Consider the following 24,867-nt stretch of genomic DNA (forward strand, 5'->3'; position numbering starts at 1 on the left):
TCTCTGCAGGAGGCCATGATGGCTTCTTCAACTTTAACTTATCCTCAATAGTAAAGGATCTCTTTGGAGAATCAGCCTCGGGTGGCCAAACAACAGATATTTTATTTTTGATCTTGGCGTTCCCACTTCCAACTGAGTCAATGTCATAATCCTGATAAATAAATTTGCTTGGGACAGGGGTACACATTGAAATTTTGACTTTCTTCTCAGGTGAAGCTGATTTGGTCACTGTCTTTTGGAGGGAAATGTTTTGGTTGTTGTTCCATCTTTCTTTAAGTGGTTTTTGTCCAAATCCTTCGTCATAATTTCCTTTGGACTTGAAGAGTTGCTTGTAGTGTGGTGGGCAATACATTCGTCCATGGAGAGATGCGTAGTTGCCAAGACTGTTTAAAACAAAGAGCATAAAGAGCATGAGACCTCTTGGCAAAGACATTCCATGACAATATTTACAATCACTTTACCTTAGTTTGCCTCTACAGTGGTCACAGCGAAAGCAGTTTTTATGGAAATTTTGCTTGTCTGCTATCAGAGCTTCCATGGGGTACACCTTCTTCCGACACACCCTGCACAGTTCGGAATCTGGAACTTGAATCTTCTGCACAAAGATAATTATACAAATTATAATCTTAGTTCGAACAGAGATAGATTAGAAGCCGCAGGCAATTCAAAGACCATTTCCAATTGGAAAACGCATGCAATAAAAAAAGCTATACAAAAACCCTATAATTATCCCAGTCAATTATTGACTGCCACTGCTGGAGTTTTATTGTGGTAAAAAAAATTGATCAGATGGAATAATAAAGGTGCTCAGCGAGTAGCCCTTAAGCGAAATCAAAACCATAAAAATCAGCTCAAAGAGTTTTCCTCAAGATCCAGCGAAACCACCATTCCTTTTTTTTTTTTTTTTTGGATGAATGCAAACTATTGAAAGGGGATACAGGATATTGTATTCTTAATTTCATTTTTCAACCATTTGTCTTCACAAAGGTCACAGTGGTGCTGGAACACGTCCCAGTTGTCATCAGGCAGTGGGCAGGATACACCCTGGAGTGGTTGCCAACCATTCTCAGGAGATTTCAAAAAACTTATAAAAACATTTTAGCAGATACTTTTTTTCATTTTATGTTAGGGTCTCCTACACCTTCCTCCCACCAGAGAGCCCCAACCAGGGTTTGATCTGGGTATTGGTGTCCAATCACCACACACCTGTGCCCAATTCATATATCCGACAGCGACCGCTAAGCTACGCACACCATAGTTACGCCATTTATGTATAAAAATATGGGGCGTGACACAACAACAGCGAGCGACTCTTTAAACTATATTCCTGATAGCATAGCAGTATCATTATTTCCGCATTATGCAAACTTATCTCAAAAGTCAGTAGAAAAGGGTTTCAATTATTAAATGAAAAGGTGTACAAAGACACTAACCTTGTAAGGGTGGATGCAAAATGTTGGCTATCAAGGAGGAAGTCAGAAGTCCCTTACCAACTACGCATTAAAATATATTCTGATTTGTCAGGTCTGACTGACTCTTACTGCAAAAGAAGGGCAGGGTATGTACACTTTAGTGTTTTCCTTCTAGCAGACCTTTATGAGCCCCCTTGCCTTTTCCTGCTTCCTGCATTTGGGTCCACCGCGAAATCGTGTTATGATAATAATTTTCTTATATTTTGAATTTTTTTCTGACAAAAAAAGGCAGTAAAAACAATGAGGGATCAGTGAAGCATTTTGTTTTGAACTTTTATCAAGTCAAAATTGTTCTTAGAAATATGTAAAATAAAAACAATACCATTTTGTGTGATTTATGATAGAGTTATATGATTGTGTTATCTGATTATCTGATTGTATCCAAAATCGGTAGATATTAAATCTATTGTTGGTTCCATGTAAAAAGAAAGTGTTTTTTAAAACTCCTGGACAAAACAATTTTTGAAATAAGTGTTTTTCACATGACAGCAATAATATTTAATAATTAATATTCTAGAATGTATATTTTTTATTTAGATTCTATTTAGAGGCTCTAGTTGGGATAGGCAAGCGTTTTGGTTTTTTTAGCTAACGTTATTACTCTGTAATTGCTGTAAGGTACAGCATGATTGTGTTTCTTACATGACTGCTGGTGTATGTTACTGAATGTTAAAGTCTGGAAAAGAAAGTTAATATTTTTAATATCTTCAATTCCAATGTAAGACAAGTAATATCCGATTAATTACCGGGATTGTTTCCGACCAAAGCATAACCAACTTGTATTTTGTTAGGAACCAAAAATACCACGCAAGCAATATTTCAATAAGTTAGTGATATTGTAAAAACAAACAGCAAAATATGTGAACTGCCAAAATCTTGTGTAACAGCCACAATCACAGCACCTGCAAACTGGTCAAAGCAAAATCTTGATCAAAAAGCGGGGTTAATCAAACCCTTATTTTTATACATTGTATTAAAATGTCCCAAAGCAAAACACACCATCACGCCGGATTAGCGTCTTCATGCTCCAATGGCCACATTACCCATCACGACTGTCTCCTGCTGCCGTGTGACAGTCTGTGAACTTCTCTGCTCCACAACGCTGTAGCCAACATTTTGAAAGTTTCCTTGGCTTTCAGCCCAGGATTGCTGGAAGTTCCTCAATAGCTCCTCACTTGAGGTGTTGGAGGGGACACCCACAGTCACCACTTTGCCTCTCACCACATCGGCGTAGGACGGCGGGTTTCCGCGGGTTACAGGGCTTCCAGAATGCACCTCAGTCCTCATCACGTTCCCAAAATTGTCAATGCTGCAGAAAGGTTCCGTGAGTGAGCATGTTTCTGAAAGGTCCACTGGCTTAAAGAGAGAAGAGTCTGCTTCTCTTCTTTCAATTTGCTCCCTGAGGTCTCGAGCAGCCTGGGAACTGTGCTCGCCACTCTCAAACACGTTCTTTATGGCTTTGACATTGAATGTGGACACTTCTTCTGATCGTAGGGCATGCGAGTCGGTCACTGCATCCTCAGTGTCATTCTCCAGCCTCTCAGTGATGACAATTGGTTCTTTCCTGATATAAACTGTGTCTTTTGGAGACTCAAATTGATGGACTAGCTTTGTCATGTCTACCCTTGGTAGATCTTCCTTCAGGATTTCCTCAGTGAAAACCTTGGTACTCTCCTCAGTTTCAGCTTCAAGACGTTCAGGGATATCAATTGGATCCTTTTGTGTGTAGGGTTTGTTTTTTTCTGTTTTCTTAGTCTCCTCAAAGAAAGACTTTTTGTCCATCACCGTTGTCATGGAGCCGCCTTGTTCCACAATATTCACTGTCACCTGCTCAGTTTGCCCTGTTGGTGTGGCCAGTCTAACAGGTGGTGGTGATTGTGCTCCACCTTCCGCAAACAACTCCAGTGGTGCTCTTAGATGGGGTGGGGTGGAGTGACGAGAAAGCTGGGTATCATTGAGTTTCATTATCTTCTCAGAGCGGCTCATGGTGGGAGACGGTGTGGTGCGGAAGGTGGATGTTGAGGTGTATTGCTTGCGGGCTGGAGGCGGAGGCGTGCCCAAAGATTTGTAAGGTGGTGGTGACGGGGTGCCCCTGAGCGGTGATTCTATCCTCCTCGATTCAATGCTAATGAAAGTGGGCGAAGGGGTGCGGATGCTTGCCAACGGAGAGTGGACCCTCTGATCCGCTGCCTCATTCAGCTCATGCTGAATTGACTTTGATCCCTTCTTTTCAGTTTTTGATGAACCAATGTTGATTTTTGATGACTTTGTAGTCACCCCAACTAAAAGTTTCGGATCTGGTTTTGGTGCCACTGGAGGTGGCAAAGGGGTAATTTCTTTCTCTTTTATCTCAATGGATGACAGTTTCTCTTTCAGAGTTGTGTGCTTGATTTGGACAATATTCTTCAAATAAAGTACCATCTCTTTCAACTTTTTCCTACTCGACTGTTGTGCAATCACATTTAAATTCTTTCTTTCATCCGAACCTAACAGCCAGTCAGGGAGCTCACTTATAAGCATGCTGACAGTAGCAGGGTCGATTTTGCCTGGTGTTCCCTCAAACTCTTTGATCTGAGTAAGCAGCTTCAGCAGTACCTGACATTTCTCTAACTCTTGCATTTCCTTTGAATGTACTTGGTCCATTTTAACAGGTACACTTTTTGATTCTTCCGTTGTTTGCACTTTTCTTATTTCTGCACTTTCTTCTTTGTAAGAGCCCTGCTGGACCACGCTCTTGGTAGTGATTGTTTCCTTTTGTTTTTGAATCTGTTCTGATTTTGTGCTCTGTTGAACCGTGGACACGGATGTTGTCTTAGATTTCTTTGGCATTGAAAATGTTGCTGCTTTAACTTCATTTGCCTGCATATGTTTGGAAGACGTGACGTTACTCTCTTGCTGAGGAGGCACCAATATTTTTGAGTCCCTCGCTTGAACTTCCATCGTTGATGATGTCACGTGACTGCCTTCTTTGGTTGATTTAGTTTCACTCCTTTCTGACACTGTGCTCGCCTGCTGCTCAAAGTGTTTCTCACTTGTTTTGGCCTCTTTTTGTTCCAGCATGTCCTGTCTCTCAGATTTTTTCTCATTTGGCAACTTAAACGTTTTAACCTTGAAACTTGGTGTTACCTTGGGAACTTTTGTGGGACGAAAAGCCGCCATATTTACTTCTTTTGTTGCCGCCTCATTGACATTTTTCCCATGTTCTGCTTTCACAATGGCTTGAGCTTGCCCTTGAACATGGATTTTTTTGTCACCTAGACTACCTTGTGAGACAGCGGTATTACTCGATGTGGACTTCTTAATAAACTGCTGCTGCTCAGTGACAACACTAGCACCTGACTGGACTTGTGCATCGGCGGATTTGTGATAAGTCTGAGGCACAGAAAAAGATTGACGCTGAACATGGGGTTCATGTTGATTTTTTTCACTGGCTTTTGAAGTCAGTAATTTTTCTGTGGAGATCTTGCTGGAAAGTTGCTTGTTATCAAAAGAAATATCGACAATTGGGGCTGCAGGGATAAAAGGCTTATTCGTAGGAATCTGAGATGAGATTGTCTTCGTGGTCATATGTTGCACCAAAGTTTCTTCGGTTCCAGTTTGTACACTTGCTTTTGCTGACTCTTTCATTTTTACTTTTTCAGCCCCATCAAATGTGAAAGGCTGATGACTGTCAGACTCTGAAGGGGCTTGTCTGTTCACTGGAAGAGTGGTGGGAGTTGTGACAGAAATGTTCCCTGTATCCTCGTTCTCTATTCTCTGCTGACGGTATTTTTCCTCCGCAAGCATCAATGGCGTTTTGAATTTGCTAGCGTATGGCCTCGGCTTTGTCTCAGGAGGTGGTTCAGGGGGCAGTGGCAACTTCATGGGTGGAGGAAATATTTTTTTAGGTGGCTTTGTAATCGATGTTTGTGTCACATTTGCAGAAGGAAGGTTGGATATTTTTTTCTCTGATTTTATAAGTTCGTGCTCTTCCTGCTTGCTTGTTGTTGTTACACTTTCCTGATGCTTGACTTCTGTGAGGGTTGCGATTGTAGATTTCTCTTGGTCAAGGTGAAGCTGAGTGGGACGTTGCAATGGATTTTGTATGTTTTTTTGCCATTTTGGTTTAACAGGAACTGGCCTTTGTGCCTCGGGTTGTTTGGGCACTTTAAACAAAGGCCTGGGCTTTGGCTTTACTGGATTTGTAGCAGGAAGCAGAGGCATTGCGTTAAGTTCTTCTTGTGAAGGTGGAGGAGGAAGAAAATCTTGCCCAGAGCAAGAGGTAAGAGGAGGAGGTGGAAAAAAATCTGGTTCAGATTTTCCAGTTTCAACAGGAGGTGGTGGTGGTGGTGGCGGAAGTTCACTATCCTGTGTTGAGGTGGGAGCCCTAGACAATGATGATGCTGAGCTTTCGAGCACTGGAGATGGCGGTGGAGGGAGAGAAAGGTCCGACTCTGAGAGAGGAGGTGGCGATAAGGGAGGTGGGGGGAAGTGGATTTCAGCCTTACCCTTTTTGATTATGCCACGCGCCATCATGTCAAGATTATGAGGATTACTCTTCATGTTTTTGAAGTTTTTGTCCTGTGAGATGGCCTGAGCCTCACCTTGTGCTTTGGATGTATGCTCCGATATTTTGACATTTTGTTTATGAGAGACAGTTTCCCGCACTATCCTTGTTTGCACCTGTTGAACTGTCTCTCTTTTATGCATTTGTTTGCTTGATACATTTGTCTTTGATGAGTTGTGCACCTCTTTAATTGTATTCATGTCATCGGTTTTTGCTCTTGCTTGCTCGTAATTAGATGTTTGTTTAGTCATCACCATAATAGGCTTTGGGGATTGTATTTTTTGTGGGGGCAGCACTTTGGGCTTTTCTTCTTTTATGTTCTTTTGTTGAACGGTCCCAACAGTGTTGTCTATTTTGGATACAGTTGCAGAGGCATTATTGGTAATTACCTGTGTTTTCACCAGTTTTCTTTCATTGTGCTTTTGCGACTCAACGCCTTGAGCGAGGTTTTTTACAGCAGTGTTTGAACTGCCTGTTATGCTCCTCGGATTTTCTTCAAGTAAGCGCTCCTGAGTCACTTGATCTATACCTCCTGAATTTTTCTGGGGCGCCTTTGCTTTTGAGTGAGTGCGCTTTGGCTTTGAATACTGTTTTCTTTGCATTAGGCACTTAATTGCCCCTTGAACATCCCCTTTCACTATGTCTTCTTTTTCTATAATTGCTGTTTCTTGTCCTTCATGGAGAGATTTTATGGATGTTTTCACATCTCCTTCGATGCTCCCCCGGCGCTGCAATCTTGGGCTGGTTGTTGGCTCAAGGAGGAGCTGAATTGTTTCTTTAACGTTGCCTTGTTCACTAACTTGGTGCTGATAAACCTTTTTATCACTGGAGGCCTCATGTAAACTCTGCATGGCAACATGTATGTCTCCTTTGACAATTTCCTCTTTTTCAACTTCTTTGACTGAAAGCTTGGCCTCCTCCAAGGACTTCAGGGTACCTTTGATATCACCTGGCACTAAATCTTCAACAGTAGCTTCGGTTTTTGAGGTAGAAGATTTCTCAAGTGACTCAAGAGCACCTCTAATGTCTCCTTTGATTATTTCTGGCTTTTCCATTTCTTTGAGCTGATTCTGAGCCTCCTCAAGAGATTTTAAAGTTGTCGGCAAATCTCCTTTCACCACCTCCTCTTTCACTATCTCTGCTTTCTGACTGATAGCTTGGCTCAATGAATCCAAGGCTGCAGTCAGGTCGCCTTTGACAATGTCTTGTTTCTCTAGATTTCTGTAACTCACGGTGGGCTCTGTCATGAACACTTGAACAATGCTGCATACATCACCAGGAAGTATGTCATCTTTGGCCACCGTGCGGCCAATCACCTGCTGATTCCTTCTGAGCAAAATTTTTGTTTCCTCCACATCCCCACCGATGATGCTCTCTTTTTCTACTTCTTGGACAGATTCATCTGTTTCATACTGAAGCTGTTTTAAGTAATCCAAGGCACCAGACTCGATGCATGTGGAGTAAAAGCTGACATTACCCCTTTCTGTGTCCCCTACCTTTATCCTTTTTGAGTCTTCTGCTCCCGAGTTGGAGAGGAGACGGTGAAGGGTTTTGCTGACATTGCCTTGAATTATTTCTTCTTTATCCATATTTGCTCTTTCCCCTTTATTCAACAAAGAATATATTGTCATTCTCACATCACCCTTTTCATCCTCTTGAATCAGAATGCCACGTTTGGAAGAACTTTCATTCCTAAGCAAATTTTTTAAGGCCTCCTGAATGTCCCCATGGAGAATTTCCTCTTTCTCAACATTGTTTTCTTTTTCTTGATTAAAAAGCTGCTTTACTGTAGTGCTTATATTGCCTCGCTCCTCCATGTCAAGTGTTATTCCTCTCTCAGTGGTCTCCCTGCGGTTCAAGAGGTTCAGCATTATGTTGCTCAGATCCCCGCGGATAATCTCCTCTCTTTGAATTTCGGGGGACTCCTGGTTCATCAATTTGTACTTTGCCATGCGAACATCACCAATTTCATCTGCCTCAATGAGGATGCCTTTTGAATTAACCATTTTTTGACAGTAAAGCTCTTCGAGTGTCTCTTTAATGCTTTTCCCAACAATTTCAGTTTTTTCCACAGTCTTCTCATTAAATTCATGGAAAGGCGTTGTTTCAAAGAGCCATGTAGTTGTCTTCACGTCTCCCTGTGGAATTTCTTCTTTCGCAATCTCAAGCTCTGTGTCATCGGTCATTTTGATGCTGTCGAGTGGCTGCTTCTCAAAAAGCCAGACGGACTGTTTGACATCACCCTTCATCACATCCTCCTTTGTTACCTTCTCCATGCCATCATAGTCTGCTCCTTCACCACCAAGTTCATCAATCGCATGTGTTTCAAACATCCACGTCGCCGATCGGACATCTCCTTTTTGGATTTCACTCACACTGACTGTTCGGATGTATTTTTGCGACATCTCATTTTTTTCGAATCGCTGCTTGTTTGTCCTAACATCACCACCCTGGATATCTTCGACTGTTTTTGACATCACTTTTATTTCTTCTTTAATTTCATCTAAAGGTTGTGTTTCAAACCTCCATCTGGCTGAGCTAACATCTCCTTTGTTAATGCCTTCTTCCGTAACAGATTTGATAACATAAACTTCATCTGACTCTCTAATAGAATCTAGTGGTTTAGTCTCGAAAAGCCACCGGGCACCCACAACATCTCCTCTCATAATCTCTTCTTTAGTGACTGTTGTGACTTCATGGTAATGGCCTTCTTTGTCACGTATAGCATACAGAGGTTGGGTCTCAAACATCATAGTGTAGTTTTTTACATCCCCTTTCTCTGAATCGTTTCGAAAGATACTTGTGAGTTTTGAAATATCGCACTCGGTGGATTCGTCTTTAATCTGATCTAGGGAGAATGTCTCGAACGTGAAACGACCTTTGTTAACATCACCGCCTTGGACATCGGTGACTGTTCGGATTCCCCTTTCCTCTCTGGATTCATCATGGATGGCATCAATTGGGTTGTTCTCAAACTTATAAGTGCAATTGACCACATTGCCCTTGCAAATGTCCTCAGCTTGCTGCATCCTTAATTGTTGCATTGTTTCCTCTGAGGTTGAACTCATAAGGTCCGACGAGCGATTCTCAAAAATGTATTTCATCCTCGAAACGTCACCTGACTGGATGTCGATTTCTGTAACCCTTCGAAAACAGCCAATGTCTTCACCAGTTAGGTTTTCAAGATTTTCTGTCTCAAAAAGAAATCGGGCAAGCCGCACATCTTTTCCTTGGATATCATCTTGGTTTACAGTGCAGGTTTTCAAAATTGTCTCGGACTCTGTATGATCACGTATGTTGTCAAGATTCTGGGTTTCAAAGAGCCAAGTGCATGTTTTGACATCACCTTTCTGCACTTCCTGAACATTTGTCTCACTATTTTGAACCTTCTCATAAAGGACATCCATTGGTTGAGTTTCAAATAGCCAACGGCAAGTTTTGACATCCCCTCTTTCAATCTTAGTCTCTTTTTTATTCTCTGTTTCTTCACTATCAACATGCTTGATTGCATCAAGTTGTTGTGTTTCAAAGAGCCATTTGGCTGTTTTAACATCCCCTGACTCGATCTCTTGTTTTGAGATCCCTTTTATTATCTGAAACTTTTGTATGCTTTCGTCAAATTCATCAATGGGCCGTGTTTCAAACATCCATCTACAACTACGTACATCTCCCTTGATAATCTCTTCTCGTCTTATGGTCTTCACCTGATGGTAATGGCCAGAACTGTCTTGCATCGCATACAGAGGAGTTGATTCAAAAAGAACTCTGTTGGATTCCACAGATCCGCTTGTTACTCCCTCAACTTGAATTTTCTGTGTGCTCTCACTTTTACCTAAATCCATATGTTCAAATTTTTGCTTACAGTTTGTTACATCACCTTTATCAAGAGCTTCAATATTTACAGTTCTCATCTTTTCTTTCTTCTCCTCTTGTATGTCTGCCAAAGGTTTGCTTTCGAAAACCCACTTTTGATGCCTCACGTCGCCCCTCTCTTCTTCACTCGCTTCCATTTTTTTAAGTTTCCCAACATTCATAAGTTCCTTGAGATCTTCCATTGGTACTGTTTCGAACAGATGCTTTGCTGATTGCACATCACCTCCAACTATTTCTTCAGATGATAAAGCTCGAGCATTGGCATTATCTTTCAGCGTATCCATAGGCTGTGTCTCAAAAACCAAGCAGTACTTCCTTACATCAGCTCCAATAACCTCTTCCCTTTTCCTATTTGTAGCCTCCCATTCCTCATCCTTAATTGTGTCCAAAGTCTTTGTCTCAAAAAGCCATCTACCTTTGTTGACCCCCCCTTGAATGTTGTCTTCCATAGAAATCCCACAGATAAGCTTCACATTAGCAAGGTCTTTGTTAATAGTATCGAGGGGTTGTGTTTCAAACATCCAGCGTGACGTTTTTACATCACCCTTCTCAGTCTCCTCCCTGCGTATTGTTGTGATCTGCAGCATCTCTCCAGAATCTCCTCTGATTACGCACATGGGCAGAGTCTCAAACATGCGTGTGGTTGTTTTCACATCCCCTTTAACCTCCTCCAGCTGAGATTTCAGGCTCAAAAAATGGCTCTCCTCAATAGTTTCTGTTTTTCCCAATGAATCCAGATGCTGCGTCTCAAAGAGATACCTGGCAGTTTTCACATCGCCCCCGGTGATGTCTTTTGTACCAACAGTGTCCTGCTCATCTTCTTGGTAGATTTTATTCATATAGTCCATGGGCTGCGTCTCAAAGAGCCAAGTAGCAGTACGGACATCACCTTTTGCAAGATCCGTCACCTTTTGTACTTGCTCTGAAGAAGCCAGGGTCTCACTCCCCAGAGCATCTATGGGTTGAGTCTCAAACATCCATGCTGTCTGTCTGACATCTTTACCAGCAATGATTTCCTGCTGTGCGATGTTCCTGTCCTCGTCCTCATAAGGGGTGTCATTTTTAATTGCGTCCAGTGGCTTGTTTTCAAACATCCAGCGCCTAGATTGTACTTCTCCTCTAAGTATCTCATCCCAATCCACTGATTCTCGATCAGGACTTGTACTTCCACTTGAGCCATCATTCTCAAACATAAAGCATGTCTGCTGAACATCCCCTACAATTTCCTGAGTCTGTTCTAAATCAGTAAAATGATTCTCATAGTCTTCTTCAAGGTTTTTACGGACCTCTGGATGAATGTGCTTGTAGAGGCGCTTTAGTTCAGCCATGCTCTTGTGTTTGAAATACTGTTCCTTGTTAACATTGTTTTTATACTCAGGTGCTTGCCTCTCAAGCTGGACACTGCTCTCCAAGGGTTCCAGTCTTATATCTGGCAAATTAGTGGGAGGAGGAGGAAAGTATTCTGTTGTTTCGTGGATTGCTGAAGACACTGCAGGTGAGGCATTCGTCTTAACAGAGGAGAAGCTTTGGTGGTTGCTCATGGTTGACGCTTTGGACAACTGGCTAACCGGCATCCATTGAAATTGGTTTAAATCCATTTCGACCTAAATAATCAATAGGTGGGCATGGCAAGAAGAACAGTTGGAGTGAGCAGACAATTTTTTTACAAAAGCAACTAATGACAACAGATTTACAATCCAATTAAAATCAAATCAAAGATGTAAAATACTTTCAGTTTTCAACTGATCAGATCTGATATTGCAGCTCTTCATTTCTGAGTCTTTATTTATAAATAATTGTCTTTTTTTTTTTTTTTAGAATTTTAATAGATGTGGCAAACCAGTCAATACCTTTATTTCACTGGATGGCGTGGCTTCCTCAATTGTTTTTTCATATTGCTGCTTCAAAGACTGTGTGGAAACCTTTGGTAGGTCCTCTCTTCCAACAAGCTTAACTGAATGAGACACAAGAAGATAGTTCCTTCATTAAATCCTCCTCAGTGAGGAGAATGGAACATGAAATAGTTCATTTCATTAAAACCCGGGTAGATTTCATTTTCTATAATCATGCAGCTGCAATTACTCAGTTACCTCTTTCTAGTGTTTCACAATACATACAGTACTTTCCGCTTGGATTTTATTGCTGTGCATCTAACAATAAGTTGGATGCATTATTGTATTATTAATAGGCTGCGGATGAAAAATACATGTCTGGCGTGGACTAACCTGTTTCATTGTAATTTCCATGACTTGCTGCCACATTGTTATGGTGCACTCTCCCCTCATTGATCACCTGCTGTGAGAAGGCAAATCATTAGTATTTTCAGTTTTTGATGTGTGTAATTAAAAGGCTTTGTCATATTTTGAACATATAATGGAACAAAAGGTTCAAGATCTCATCACTGTAATGTGCAATAGAAGTACCTCTTGCTGATTTTGAAAGATACTAGTGGAGGGGATAGTCTCTCCGATAGTGCTTCTCACAGTGACCTCTGAGGAACGGGATATCTCCTTGCAATTTAAAAAAATGCACTGAATCACTCCTTTATTCTCAAAATAGACAATTTTGTCAGGTACAATCAATTGACACCCAGAATACAGTAATCAGTCGGTTATCACAGGTAACTAGGACCAGAACCCCCTCGCAGAACGGAAAATCCGCAAAGTAGCAATGTCCCTTCATAAAAGCCGTGAAGGGTCAAACTTACTTTGAGATGATGTCCTCAAGACTGAGAGTAAACGACTGTATCAAACAAACACTGAGAGATTCAAGCATAATTGAAGTTGAATGTGTTTTATTGTGACTCTACACAAATAAGTTTCAAAGGCTTCTGCTTTCAGTGTAAGAAAGCGATTTAGAGAGTGGCTGTCTAGCTGCATGCCAGCATCGGGTGTCCTCGGATTGGGTCGGGTCTTCACGGTGATAAAATACAACTGTCCCGAATGTAGCAGTTTCCCATGAGTTATAGAGGTCATACGTTACATGGGTAATGGATTTGGCGTTGGTGAGAATCAGCAAGGTAAGGGTGGCTTGTGAAAGTTGTTATGTAGCCAGGCCGCAGTAGGCCGGACCTGCAGCTCCTCTATTGCCTTCTCTCCCTATGGCACCTCAGTTGCTTCCAGAACCCCTGAGCACCTGCTGGTGATCAGCCTTTCTTTGCTCTCTTCTGACTTTCCTCAGAGTTTTATTTATTGATACATTTATTTTGAATGTAAAGAGCCGCTAAAAGCTACCCGTCATCATGCTTTGCAATTAGTTTACCTGGCTACATTGACTTGTGCGCCCAACCCTCTGTTTGACTGACAGCATACACCTGCCTATCACAGTTTCTTACACAGGCAGTCACGCCCACCCAATACACACACATTAAACCTGCCCTAGTGATATTTGCTGTCTGCTGCAGAACACAATGTATGATATGTTGATATCAACGCCAATAAGGACAAATCAGTTCAATTCAAAATCCATGAAGCAGTGAACCAGTGATAACCTAAGCGTGAAGTAGTGAAGAGTCTCAATATTTACCGACCAAAATAACTGTATGATGATTCTAATTCTTTGTGAATGTTCTTGCCTTTAACTGTGACACACTAAGATTGTTTTATCTTTGATGTGATGCAAATGCAGTTCACCACAAGTTTGAAATACAACCACAGCTGTGCTTTGATGTAGTGTCCCATTATTTTCATTTTGGTGCAGTTCTTTTACTGTTTTATCTTTAAATTATACTCAATGTGTGGTTGATGAGTATATAACTATACGCCTATAGACTCAAGTTTTATCACCATGTAGTTGTCCAAAGCTGAGCCAGCCGGAGAGTAATTTTCAAAAAGCTTAATAAGAGCCCTTCATGGTCTGCGTGTGTGCTTTTTTGTGATTACTGCACTGAGTTAAAATTACTCCCTAAATTGCTTTCTGTTTGATTCCAACAAAATGCATAGGCCAATTATTCCAAAATGAAATTGTGTGAGTCGGTGGTACAGATTTTGCTGTTAACATGACAGAAATAGCCCATGCTCCTAAACCTTTTAGAGTTTGCACAGTTATATATTTTTGAATGTTCGACAAGCTTTAAAACATAGCATAAAATTGTTCCTGGATAACATATGTGAGAAGAATCTGACGTGAAGTGCTTTCTGTTCAGGCGCAAGAGCGTGAGTCTGTGAAACAGAGGCAGACATTTCTCACACAGGCCTCTATGTAAAATTTAGCATTACGCAAGGTTTTTCACGCTCAGTGGATTCGCTCTGCTTTCTGTTTCAATAGGGATGGTGAATGGAGTAAGAAATGACCTTGCTTTACTGGAAAAGCACAGATGTAACATGTTCTGGCATTTTCTGCATGCACAGTTGTGAAGAATTGATGACCCACGTTGATGACGACCTAATTGATTGAAAAATAAAAATTGGACATCTAAGGCTCCAGGAGTAACTTTTACCAGGGACATGCCTTTTAATGTAATGAAATATAACAAAAAATAAGCTCGATTTGACTGCTAATTTGACTGGAAAATTAGTAGTATGTTAACTCCACTCATTTTAACATTTGTTGGTTGAATATAATAGTGTCCCAATTGTGATAACCAATTGTCCTATTGTACGGAAAATTGTGGAAAGACGTAAAGACATCAAAATCACACAGCCTAAAAAGAGTGCGCCAGCTTGCTAACCAGGTTAGGGGGCGAACATTGTTGCTACTTGTCTTCCTAGATAGAGTTCATCCACTTGACAAAAACATGAACCTGCTGCTACTCTCAAGCAGCTCCAAGGACTTGAAAAACTGCTGTAGACATTTCTGTCAGAAACATTTATCGTTGCTCAGTAGCCTAGATGGTAAGGCGCCCGCTTTGAGACTGGGAGGTCGGTGGTTCGCGCCCAGGCCGAGTCATTCCTAAGACTTAAAAAAAGTGGTCGGCGGCGCCCTCTGTTGGCTGCGGCTGCATCGGCTCGCTACAATGGGTCAGGTGCAATCGACATTTCGTTCTGTGTACATTGTTACACAGAATGACAATACAAGGAAATTATTATTATTATTATTATGTTGATTACATTCCCTTGAGAGGTAATGCTAGCAAAAGTGTAATAGGGAACAAGAACCTCGGGATTTGGGTTAGAAGTTACTTTCATCACATACAAATTTATAGATTCAAATAAACTTGCATTGACCATTATTTCAATGTTTCTATAGCAACAGAAAAACTACAAGTCGATTACTGTATTTTCCAGACTATTGCAATGCAATGCATACTGTATTTCAGTGCCCCCAACCTTTTCTCGAATATTTCTGACGTTATTCTCGTGGCCCGGTCCTATAGTAACATCAACAATTTGGCACAGTGACTCAAAATAGTGTGATGATGAGATGAAATCTAGTGCCTTTTTATGTGACATCAGTATCTAGTGGTCTAGTTGCAATCCAGATTAAAATCCCGTTGAATCCTTTTACGTAAAACTGTGATTGATGTTTTTCTCTGACTGATCAATCGATGGACAAAACGGTACTTTTTTAATATTTCTGCAACCTTAGTTAGCCCTTACTGTAGTTTTAATTCCATGAGCCATATAAATATAATTTTTTGTGTTTGCGAGTTTGACATCATTCAAAATTTTATTGCTTTCCCCCCACAAAAGCACAAACAACTAAAATCTGTAATCTCTAAACAAAATTAGATTCAGGTTGGTTGACAAGTCCATCCGAAAATAAAGACCAATCTGAATTGCATGTTGCACAATAGAAGTGCAATCAGCAAATACTATACTTTATGCCGGTCAGCAGAGGCGTAGCTTCCTATTCAGCTAACCAGGAGATATTTGGGAAACTACTAGTCCAACATGGCCCTAAGTGGACCATCAGATTTAATAATATGTGTCTTAAGGTGAATTAACACTGGGGCCATTGTACCATTCTCAAGCATACTTGCTTACCATACCAAGAGCTCTCCTATAATGATGTTTTATTCCTATTCTTGCATAAATCAACGCAATGACTTAAACTGTATTTTGAAAGTGACTGGTCCAAAGAACTGAGCCCAAGGGAGACTGTTTAGCCACGGTACTTGAGAAATGGCCCTTGTGTGAGTCCCCCTTAAACTTATTACAGAGACCAGCATGCCAATTCAGCCACCCCCCTACTTGTTATCATGGCGTGTTCGGCAAGCAGAAACAGTAAAAGCGTAATAAACCAAAGAAAAAAATGAGACTATAAAGCATGACATTTCTCAGTGAAGTGCAATCATGATTAAGCATTGTTAATGACTCTTTAAAAATGTTGATTATCTAAAATCGAAGGCCGAGTGGTTGCTCATTGGTTTTTGTTCTCTTTTAATCATTACTGATAACTGTAATAAATGACAGGAGCAATTGAAAAACAAACCTGTACAGATTAGTTGATAGCATGTCAGTGTAATGTTTATGTTTACACACTAAAGCTACCATAAAAAAGAGATCTTCTCAGTTAGTTTATTTTACTATGAAATGAAATGAGTCAGAAAAGTCCAATTTTCTTCTTTTTTTAAGAACGTAACAAAATGCAGAGATATTTTTGCCATATTATTGTTTATCAGTTTTTGCTGTAAGTAGCTATTCCAAATCAGCCTGACATGTGAAACCGACTGGCAATAACCATTCTCTGGTACAGCATCAGGTCTTAACTTGCAAGTCCAAATAGGCAAGCTTCCGCATGCTAATGCTATTTCAATGAATAAACAGCATTATATATAATGTATTTGAAGTACAATTATTATTCATTCGTTGAAATGCTAATTTGCATTTTTCTAATCTAACAATATGCATCTGACAAATAAGCCGTTGTCTTTGGTGGCCCGTACCAATTTACCACAATACCCCATCTGCCATGGTCCCCAAACCATTCCTCCTTGGAGCTCCCAAGAACCCTTGCTACACAATCATCAAATTGGGTTGTCATTCTCACCTGTGAGGATCTCTGCTGGAAATGGAACTGGGTGCTGCTGGACTGGGAAGATGAGGAGGAAACGTTTTGGGTTTCAAACTGTTTCTTCACACTGGCCAGGCCACCTGGCAGTGAACAGGCTTCTGAGTCCTCCATTACCTGTAAAATACATCTGAAATCAGTATAAATGAACAGAAACATCAAATACAGGAGTTCAAAATGTTTACAGAGGAGAAAATGTGGGCGTTGAAAAGAGAGCAAGGCATGGTTATGGTTCAAAGAATTGGGATGTACTGAGTGAAAGAGAATGACTCTACTCAATCTAGTGAATTTAACATTGTCCTTGCAGCTATAATTGCAGTTATTTACAAAATTGTTCATTGTTATTACATCTAGCTAGTTAAACTTTCAAAATGTCTTGTTCATGCAGGGGCACAGAAGGAAAGGTTTTTAAGTTTTGGTGTTTTACATTATAACATAAATGCTTGTCTGTCAGTGAGTGCAATGTAGCAGACGTGCAAGCTTTAAAATTATTTGTTTTTTTGGGGATTCAAATCACAAGTCTGATTCACTTGCAATTGGAAACCAAGTAGAGTATAGTTTTTAAATAATTTATCAATGCATGTGATTTTTTTTTAAACATAACTATTTTAGTCTTGTTGCATGAAACCACTCGAGGTGAGGTGGAAGCAAAGTGCAGAAACACAGAATAGTAGAGCAAACGGTGGCCTTTTATTTGGGCAGGGTTCGGTACATGGTAAGTCAGATAGGAAGGCAACAATCTTGTGCCGAGATGCAAGCAAGATGTTCCAGTCAAACCACAAACAGCAAAGGAGTTTGTCAGGTGCCTCTCCTGATCTGGAAGAGCGGGCAAGGGTTTGCTACGCTGGAATAACAAGAGGCTGAGACAAGAGTGCTAGCAGGCAACGGACCAAAGGGTACAAAGTACAGATAAAGGGAGGACACAAATCAAGACAGCTGTGAGGTGGAAATTAGTACCCGGAAGCTATTGACTAAAAACGTTAAGATTAAGCAAGAGTGAGCAAGCAAGCGAGAGAACTGGAGATCATACAGAAGAGCAGAACTCAGAAAGCAGGATTGTGACACTCATTGTGTTTAACAGAGTTCAAGTCAAATGTATACGCAAACAATCAGTCCAATGCAATCTGTAAGGAGCAGATTGGCTTTGGAACATTTTTGGAATTTTGCACTCTGACATTCCTCTCCTGTACTCCTTGTAAGTTCAAAATACATTGATGTCTTCTCTCCTTTTTTGAGTGTCTACTAGACTGTACCATTATCATTTTGTTATTCTGCAATTTACATCATGCACGATACAATTTAATGTCATTCACGGTAGTAGCTGATATACCTGCATGGTTTCCAGTAAAAAAAAAAAAAAAAAAAAAAAGATCAAAGCGGCGCTGCAACGAGCGGCTGCCTTTTCCAGCAGCTGCCCTATTGTTTTATTGTCTGCTCCTATCTTCGGTGTTTTTTCTTCCCGTTTTGACAACTACACTATGGATTACTTCTATCCTATGGACATGGGTTTTAACGCACAAGAAATGCGTTTATTCAAGGAATTTCAACTCCTTGCCCTGAAGAATTCTCGTGCCGGCGTGATGAAGGGGCCTATCGTGGAGGAAAAGCCGGAGCTAGCGTAGCGGCTAGCGGCGTTATAAGTCTTCGGTACCATCCGTAATCATGGTAAATACGAATTCACGACCAAATAAGATAATCGAGTGCTGGTGGAAAACATCGAAGCGCACAGGGAGCCAGTTGCTGTGTTTTGCGGAAACGTGGCTCACGTTTAGCATTCCGGACGCTAACGTGTAGCCACCCGGAGCTACCCGGAGCAATCCGGCTTCAACGCCGCTAAACAGAGACACGAAAGCCGGGGGGAATCGGAGAGGAGGCGGACTTGCTAACACGAGGTGGTGTATCCCTGGATTTTCACAAAGAAAAGTTTTCCATCTGCCGCAGGAATGTCGAATTTTTGGACTGGCGTGACGTCATCCACTTCGCTACAAGCACCCCTAGGGCATCATGTTTATCTGTTAATAAACAACAGGGTAGACTGTTGGAAGTGTGAATTTCCCTACGGGGATGAATAAAGTATCTATCTATCTATCTATCTATCTAATGTGGATTCCTTAAAACAAAAGCCAAATCCTCTGACTCCTTTCATACTTGTTTGTCCGTGGACAAACTGACAATACAAGCTCCGTATTATGTAATATTTAGGTTTTTTGTTTGTTTAACTTGATTGATGCAAAATAAGAAAAGTCACAGTGCAATCCTGCAGGGAAGAAAACTATGGATGGTCTGTTTGTGATGGATGATTGACAAGGCACACAAGGGTTCAATGGGTTTCCTGTTATAATCGTTTGGGTATGCTGACGACATTTGCCCCAAGTAAAGATGGAAGAGGTGAGAAAAAGTGAAAATCCCATGCAAATATATTTCGGGGAACTCTGGCTCTAACTCTCAGCTGTCAGTGCTGCCACAAGAGGCCTGGCGCTAAGCATTAAGTGAGGTCAGAGAGGTTGTGGCTCTGCTACACCGGCTATTACAGCAGTGAAGTGCACGAAAATGATTCAGTGAATCCTGCTTGAAGCTGTGCCGGCCGTTGTTCCATACTGCTATTATATGATGCACGATAAGTCACTATGGTGCAATTTTGGAACTCTGTCCAGACAAAGGATGGATGGATGTTTGGAACCTATTATTTGAGGCTAATTTAGATGGACTTGAAAGGCACTAAGAACCTGTCTGGATAGAAACGTCAGTAAAACGTCTGCCTTTAAAAGGCTTACCGTGAAGACTGGTACCCAGGTCACCGATGTAAAAGCAGAGCTAATGCGTCATCGTAATTCTCTGTTAGAATCACTTTTAAATTATAACGTTTATTGAAAAATGTTGCTTTTATAACCAATCTAGAAAAGAGGATTAACAAACACTCTCTCATTACATACACACATACATCCTGTACATACATACATACATACATACATACATACATACATACATACATACTTACATACGCACATACATGCATAGATACATACACATACATACACACACACATACATATACACACACATACATACATACATACATACATACACACAGACATTCATACATACATACAAACATACACACATACAAACACACACACATACTGTTTAAACATACACACATACATACATACACACGTACACACATATACACACACACACGCACATTCATACTGTACACACATACAAATACACGCACATGGATACATACTGTACAACATACACACATACATAGACACACACGTACACACACACGTACACACACACGTACACACACACATACACACACACACACACGTACAAACATACTGTACACACTTACAAACACACACAAATACATACACACAAATATACATACATACATACAAACATACAGACATACATACATACATACATACAAACATACATACATACATACATACATACGTACATACATCATTTATTTGTATTTTGTTTTTGAATAAAATGTATTTCATTTTAAGCATTGGAAGTTTATTTTGTAAAGAAACCTGAAGTAGTGCTCTAGTATATTTACTAATGAGACTACAATACTCCAAGTAGTTTTTTAAATGGACACTGTATAATATTAGACCAATAAATTTTGTTGAATTGTGCAGTTCAACCGAAAACTGTTGCTACAAAGCACATGGAAAATTACAAACTATAGAGACTCAAATAGACCAAACCTCAGATTGTTCTTTTTGGGTCACCCTTTCACAAGGTTTTTGGTCATGGGGGTACCCTTAGCAGCAAGATGGCTGTCAATCATGTCAGCTTCCTCTAATTTAGCCCCATATTATGTAAAGTAAATTAAAATATCTTGACCCACAAGTATTATAAAAAAAATATTTATATGCTAGTTGTATTTTTATTTATTTTACAAATCAATATTGTGTTTTTTTTACCATTTGAGACAGTAAATAATACACAATTTCCCTTTAAATCGGCTTCCTCCATTGGGTTTTTAAAAAATAATCTTGTTAAACCCATGCTTACTTAAAAAAATGACATCACCACACTCAGAAACCTTTCCATTCAATAATGTTTCACCCATTTATAGTGGGAGTTTTGTACTGGCAGATTTCATCGCTTTACCTTATTTATTTTACTTTTTTATTGTCCACTGACCAAGTCGTCAGGTTACAGTAGAATGATTTGGCATCCGCATAGCTTTCATCTCAACTAACCGCCGTGTCATGATTACGGATGTGAATCACCTGTGCCCGCTCCTTTGGCGCCAACTGCCTCGGACTCTGATTGGCTCCCTGTCCCTATTCAAACCCACTCCTGTCTTTCGCCTTTGGTCAGTCCGTCTGTGAACCTCAGTTAAGACTAAGCAAGCCTTTTTCGACCCTGACTCCCACGTGTTGTTTGCTCCCATCTGTCCCCCGGCTTCGACCCATTTTTTATCCTGACCACGTCTACTCTCCCGTCCCGGCTTTCGAGCTCTTTTTGTCCCCGACCACCTCTACTCTTCTTTCCTGGCTTGCGACTCGCTTACGACCCCGACCACGTTTTTGCTACTGGCCCGTTTTTCCGTTCCCGACAGCCCCATCGTTCGCCACGGAAGATCCACTTTTGCGTTCAGAGAGACCTGCTTCCCGCGTCCATCAATCACCGCAACCCTTTCTCTTTCTTCCAATAAAACATGTGAGAAACGCAATGCAAGTGGGTCCTGTCTCCGTTCTGGTCCTGACACGCCACCTATTTTATATTGCATGTACATAACTTTACTTACTGCTGCAGAAGAGGAGCAGGTGCTTTCCTTTTGGGACACTGCAGCCTGATACATGGCAAGACGCTCTTTCAGTGACACAGACTCGCTGGTTTCACCGTCATCAGTGTCAAGACCCCGAGCCCCCTGGATGGATGCTTGCTCTGCTGCTAAACACAAAAACACACAAACCAAAAAATCATCAAGATGTGACTACCTCAGATGTTAATTAAACATCATCCTCTTTGAGATCAATGTAGACCAATGGTCAGCAACCATCGGTTTGCCGATCGGTACAGGGCCGTGGGTCTTTCGGTGTCAGGCTGCACAGAATTAAAAATAATATGTCTTATTTTTTTCTTATACCGTATCTATTTGTGTAAAAATGCATTTTGTTTTATCCCCCCAAAAAACTGAAAATTTGGATGTGCATCATACACTGTATTAAGCAATGGTGATCACATTTGCTCGGCAATGGATACAATGGGAATCGAGCCCAATTCCTAACCAGTTGGCCTGTAGGAACCGAGATGACATAGGAAGAGGCATTAGATTCGATCACATTGTCACACTCTTTTTACTCATGATCCCACGTTGTGCAACGTTCTAATGGGGCATTATGGGAAAAAGTTCCGCCAACATTGTGCATTGTGGTAACGTGATTAAAAATAGTGTGAGGATGAGATCAAATCGAATGCATTGTCCTATGTCATTTAGAGGTAGATCCCTTGTGATCTAGTGAGTTTTCTATCATCGTTATCACTATTATTATTATGATCATTATTATTACTCATTTTATTATTGGGCCAGGCTCTGAGAATTTTGTCTGACATTAAACCGGTTCGAGTTACAGAAAAGGTTGCAGACCACTGGTGTAGAAAATATCAAAGATATTCAGCATTGTTTTTTCCCACTGCCACTCTGTATGTACACATCGGAAAGAAAACAGTAACAAAGCCATCAATAAACATGCACTATTTTATGATTCTCCATTTTTACTGGATGCACCCTGTGGACTACCAATTAGAGAAGACCATTGATTCTGCATTTGACTTTTCTGCGCTACAAAGCATCATTAAGCTACAGAGAACGCTGTACCATGTCTTTACCCACACCCACATTGGACCTTTTAGCTCTTTGCATTTTCAGTATCTTGCAGCAACAACATAGGATGAAAGAAAACCTACATAAAATATTTTTCTCTCATTATCGGTGCATGGCGGAACCTTTGGACATTTGAAATCCTACGCCTATTTGTCTTGTCATCAGACACTCACATGCAGTATTTGCCTTTCATTCAATGTATGTGTACAAACAAAGGGGTAAGTCATTTGAAGTTTTTGTAAGGAGTTGCCTAACCTGCGTCTTTGGAATATATCCGATGATAATAAAGATTCCGTCTGAGAAATCATCTGCCTGCTTTTTTTTCTGTTTGTTCTGTGCAGCTTCTCTTTTGACATTTAAATCTCCATTGGTCGATACATTCCATTCAGTTGGAGCAACAAAGGCTTTAGGCCGGTGGTTCTTAACCGGACTGACATAAGGACTCAACAGTAGACCCTAATGACATGCTGCGTCCCAAATCTAAAAAAATGTCCACTTCTCAATCAGCAAATGAGGATTGTGCGGGGATAGAATTTATTCATTTTTTAATTTAAAGAAACAAAATGACCCGCAAAACCAAATTTATCATAAGTACCCTATATATGCGTGTATGTAAACCTGAAACTGATTAAAGTAGCCACTTACCAAAATAAATGTATACCCAAAAGTATTAATCAAACATTGTTATCACGTTTTTCCACTTTTCCTTCCCCTTATCACTAACCTCCTCTGTACCCATTTTTCTGGGCAGAAAAAGGAAATAAAACAATGAAAGTCACAATAAAATGAGATGTGGTCCCTCTCAAACACAATTGGGATGGCGTCGATTGACTGAACATGAACAATGGATTGAGCATTATAGCATACAACTCAGGGAAACCAAGATAAGGCATAAGGCTGGTATATATTTGTTATTTTGGCTGGGTTTAGCCTCAAGTCAATTATATGAAAGCAGGTTAAATTTAGCTTGGCTTAGCTACTATGGTGTTTTATTCTCTACAGTCAGCTAGCCTGTTCTATCTCAGACTAACAACCACATTATTCCCAGAGATACATTGTCATGATTAGCCCATTGCCCTCCCCTATGCCTGCTCGTTTGGCTCCAGCTGCTGCTCGTTTCTTGGTTGGTTCCCCTCCTATTTAAGCTCAGTACTCTCATTAATTTCTCGTCGGTCCGTCAGCGAACCTCTGCCCTTGAAAGGCAAGCACTTTTTGTCTCTGGCTCTCGTCTGTCCCGCCCTGTATCCAATTTCCTGTAGCCTGTATCCTGTATTGATCCCCGATCCAAGCTCCGTTCTCCTGTACCGGTTACCCGTATCCTGATTCTCTTTTCTGTATCGATCCCCGATCCAAGCTCTGTTCTGTCCCGGCTACCCGTATCCTGATTCTGTTTCCTGTCTCGATCCTCGATCCAATCTCCGCTCTCCGTTCTCCTGTCCCGGCAACCCGTATCCTGATTCTGTTTCCTGTTTAGACCCCTGATCCAAGCTCCGTTCTCCTGTTCCAGCTACTCGTGACCTGATTCTGTTTCCGGTATCGATCCCTTATTAAAGCATTGTGTGAAAACGTTACGCATTTGGGTTCCCTGCTTGTACCGGTCGTGACATACATGTGGTATGACTACTGCCAATTGTGTAAACAATGAATGGGTTTTACAGCATTTCCACACATTGTTTTAATTTCATGGCATTTATATGGTGGCTATATAGGCTATACATGTTATGGTAACTAGTCATTTCATTAAACCCTGTTGACACTATGATTGCAATAGTTGATTTATAACCAGTCATGTAGTAAATGTCATAAAATGTATTTCAGGCAACATGTTTTAATGCTATGCCGGTTCAGTCTCTGCAAAATCTCTCAAACACCCAATCAATCTCAAAAACCTTTTTCCTCTGATCCACACATTTTACCTTTTTATTACTTTTACTTATTTACTTTTTCATGGCCAAGGTTGAGCTTTTTTTTTCGATTACATGAGCCTCTACTAGTAGGAGCTTACATAATGGCCATCTTTCTTTTTGCTAGTTATCCAAAAACCTAAAACAAATTAGGATAAAATGAGAATTTAATTTGTCTGTTTGGGTTTCTCTGAGTCTCTGTAGTTTGTATTCTTCCTTGTACTTTTAGCACTCCTTTTTGTTACACAACACTAACTATATTGTGAAA

At 40.7% G+C, this 24,867-nt stretch overlaps 1 protein-coding gene across 1 annotated transcript in view; it reads right to left on the reverse strand.

Annotated features, from left to right (window-relative positions):
* Positions 1–245: 245 nt before the first annotated feature.
* Positions 246–24,867, reverse strand: part of xirp2a (xin actin binding repeat containing 2a) — a 77,639-nt gene continuing 53,017 nt past the window's right edge. The window contains exons 3-10 of the mRNA XM_088329813.1: positions 21,616–21,761; positions 16,822–16,959; positions 12,315–12,401; positions 12,117–12,183; positions 11,742–11,845; positions 2,516–11,495; positions 462–595; positions 246–383 (exon numbers count right to left, since the gene is read on the reverse strand). Of these exons, the coding sequence (XP_088185939.1) occupies positions 501–595; positions 2,516–11,495; positions 11,742–11,845; positions 12,117–12,183; positions 12,315–12,401; positions 16,822–16,959; positions 21,616–21,761 (9,617 nt within the window). The 3' untranslated portion in view covers positions 246–383; positions 462–500. The remainder of the gene's footprint in view (positions 384–461; positions 596–2,515; positions 11,496–11,741; positions 11,846–12,116; positions 12,184–12,314; positions 12,402–16,821; positions 16,960–21,615; positions 21,762–24,867) is intronic.

Source organism: Urocampus carinirostris, chromosome 3 (genome assembly GCF_059441175.1).
Source record: "Urocampus carinirostris isolate Australia breed hairy pipefish chromosome 3, RoL_Ucar_1.0, whole genome shotgun sequence".
NCBI classification, from domain to species: Eukaryota; Metazoa; Chordata; class Actinopteri; order Syngnathiformes; family Syngnathidae; genus Urocampus; species Urocampus carinirostris.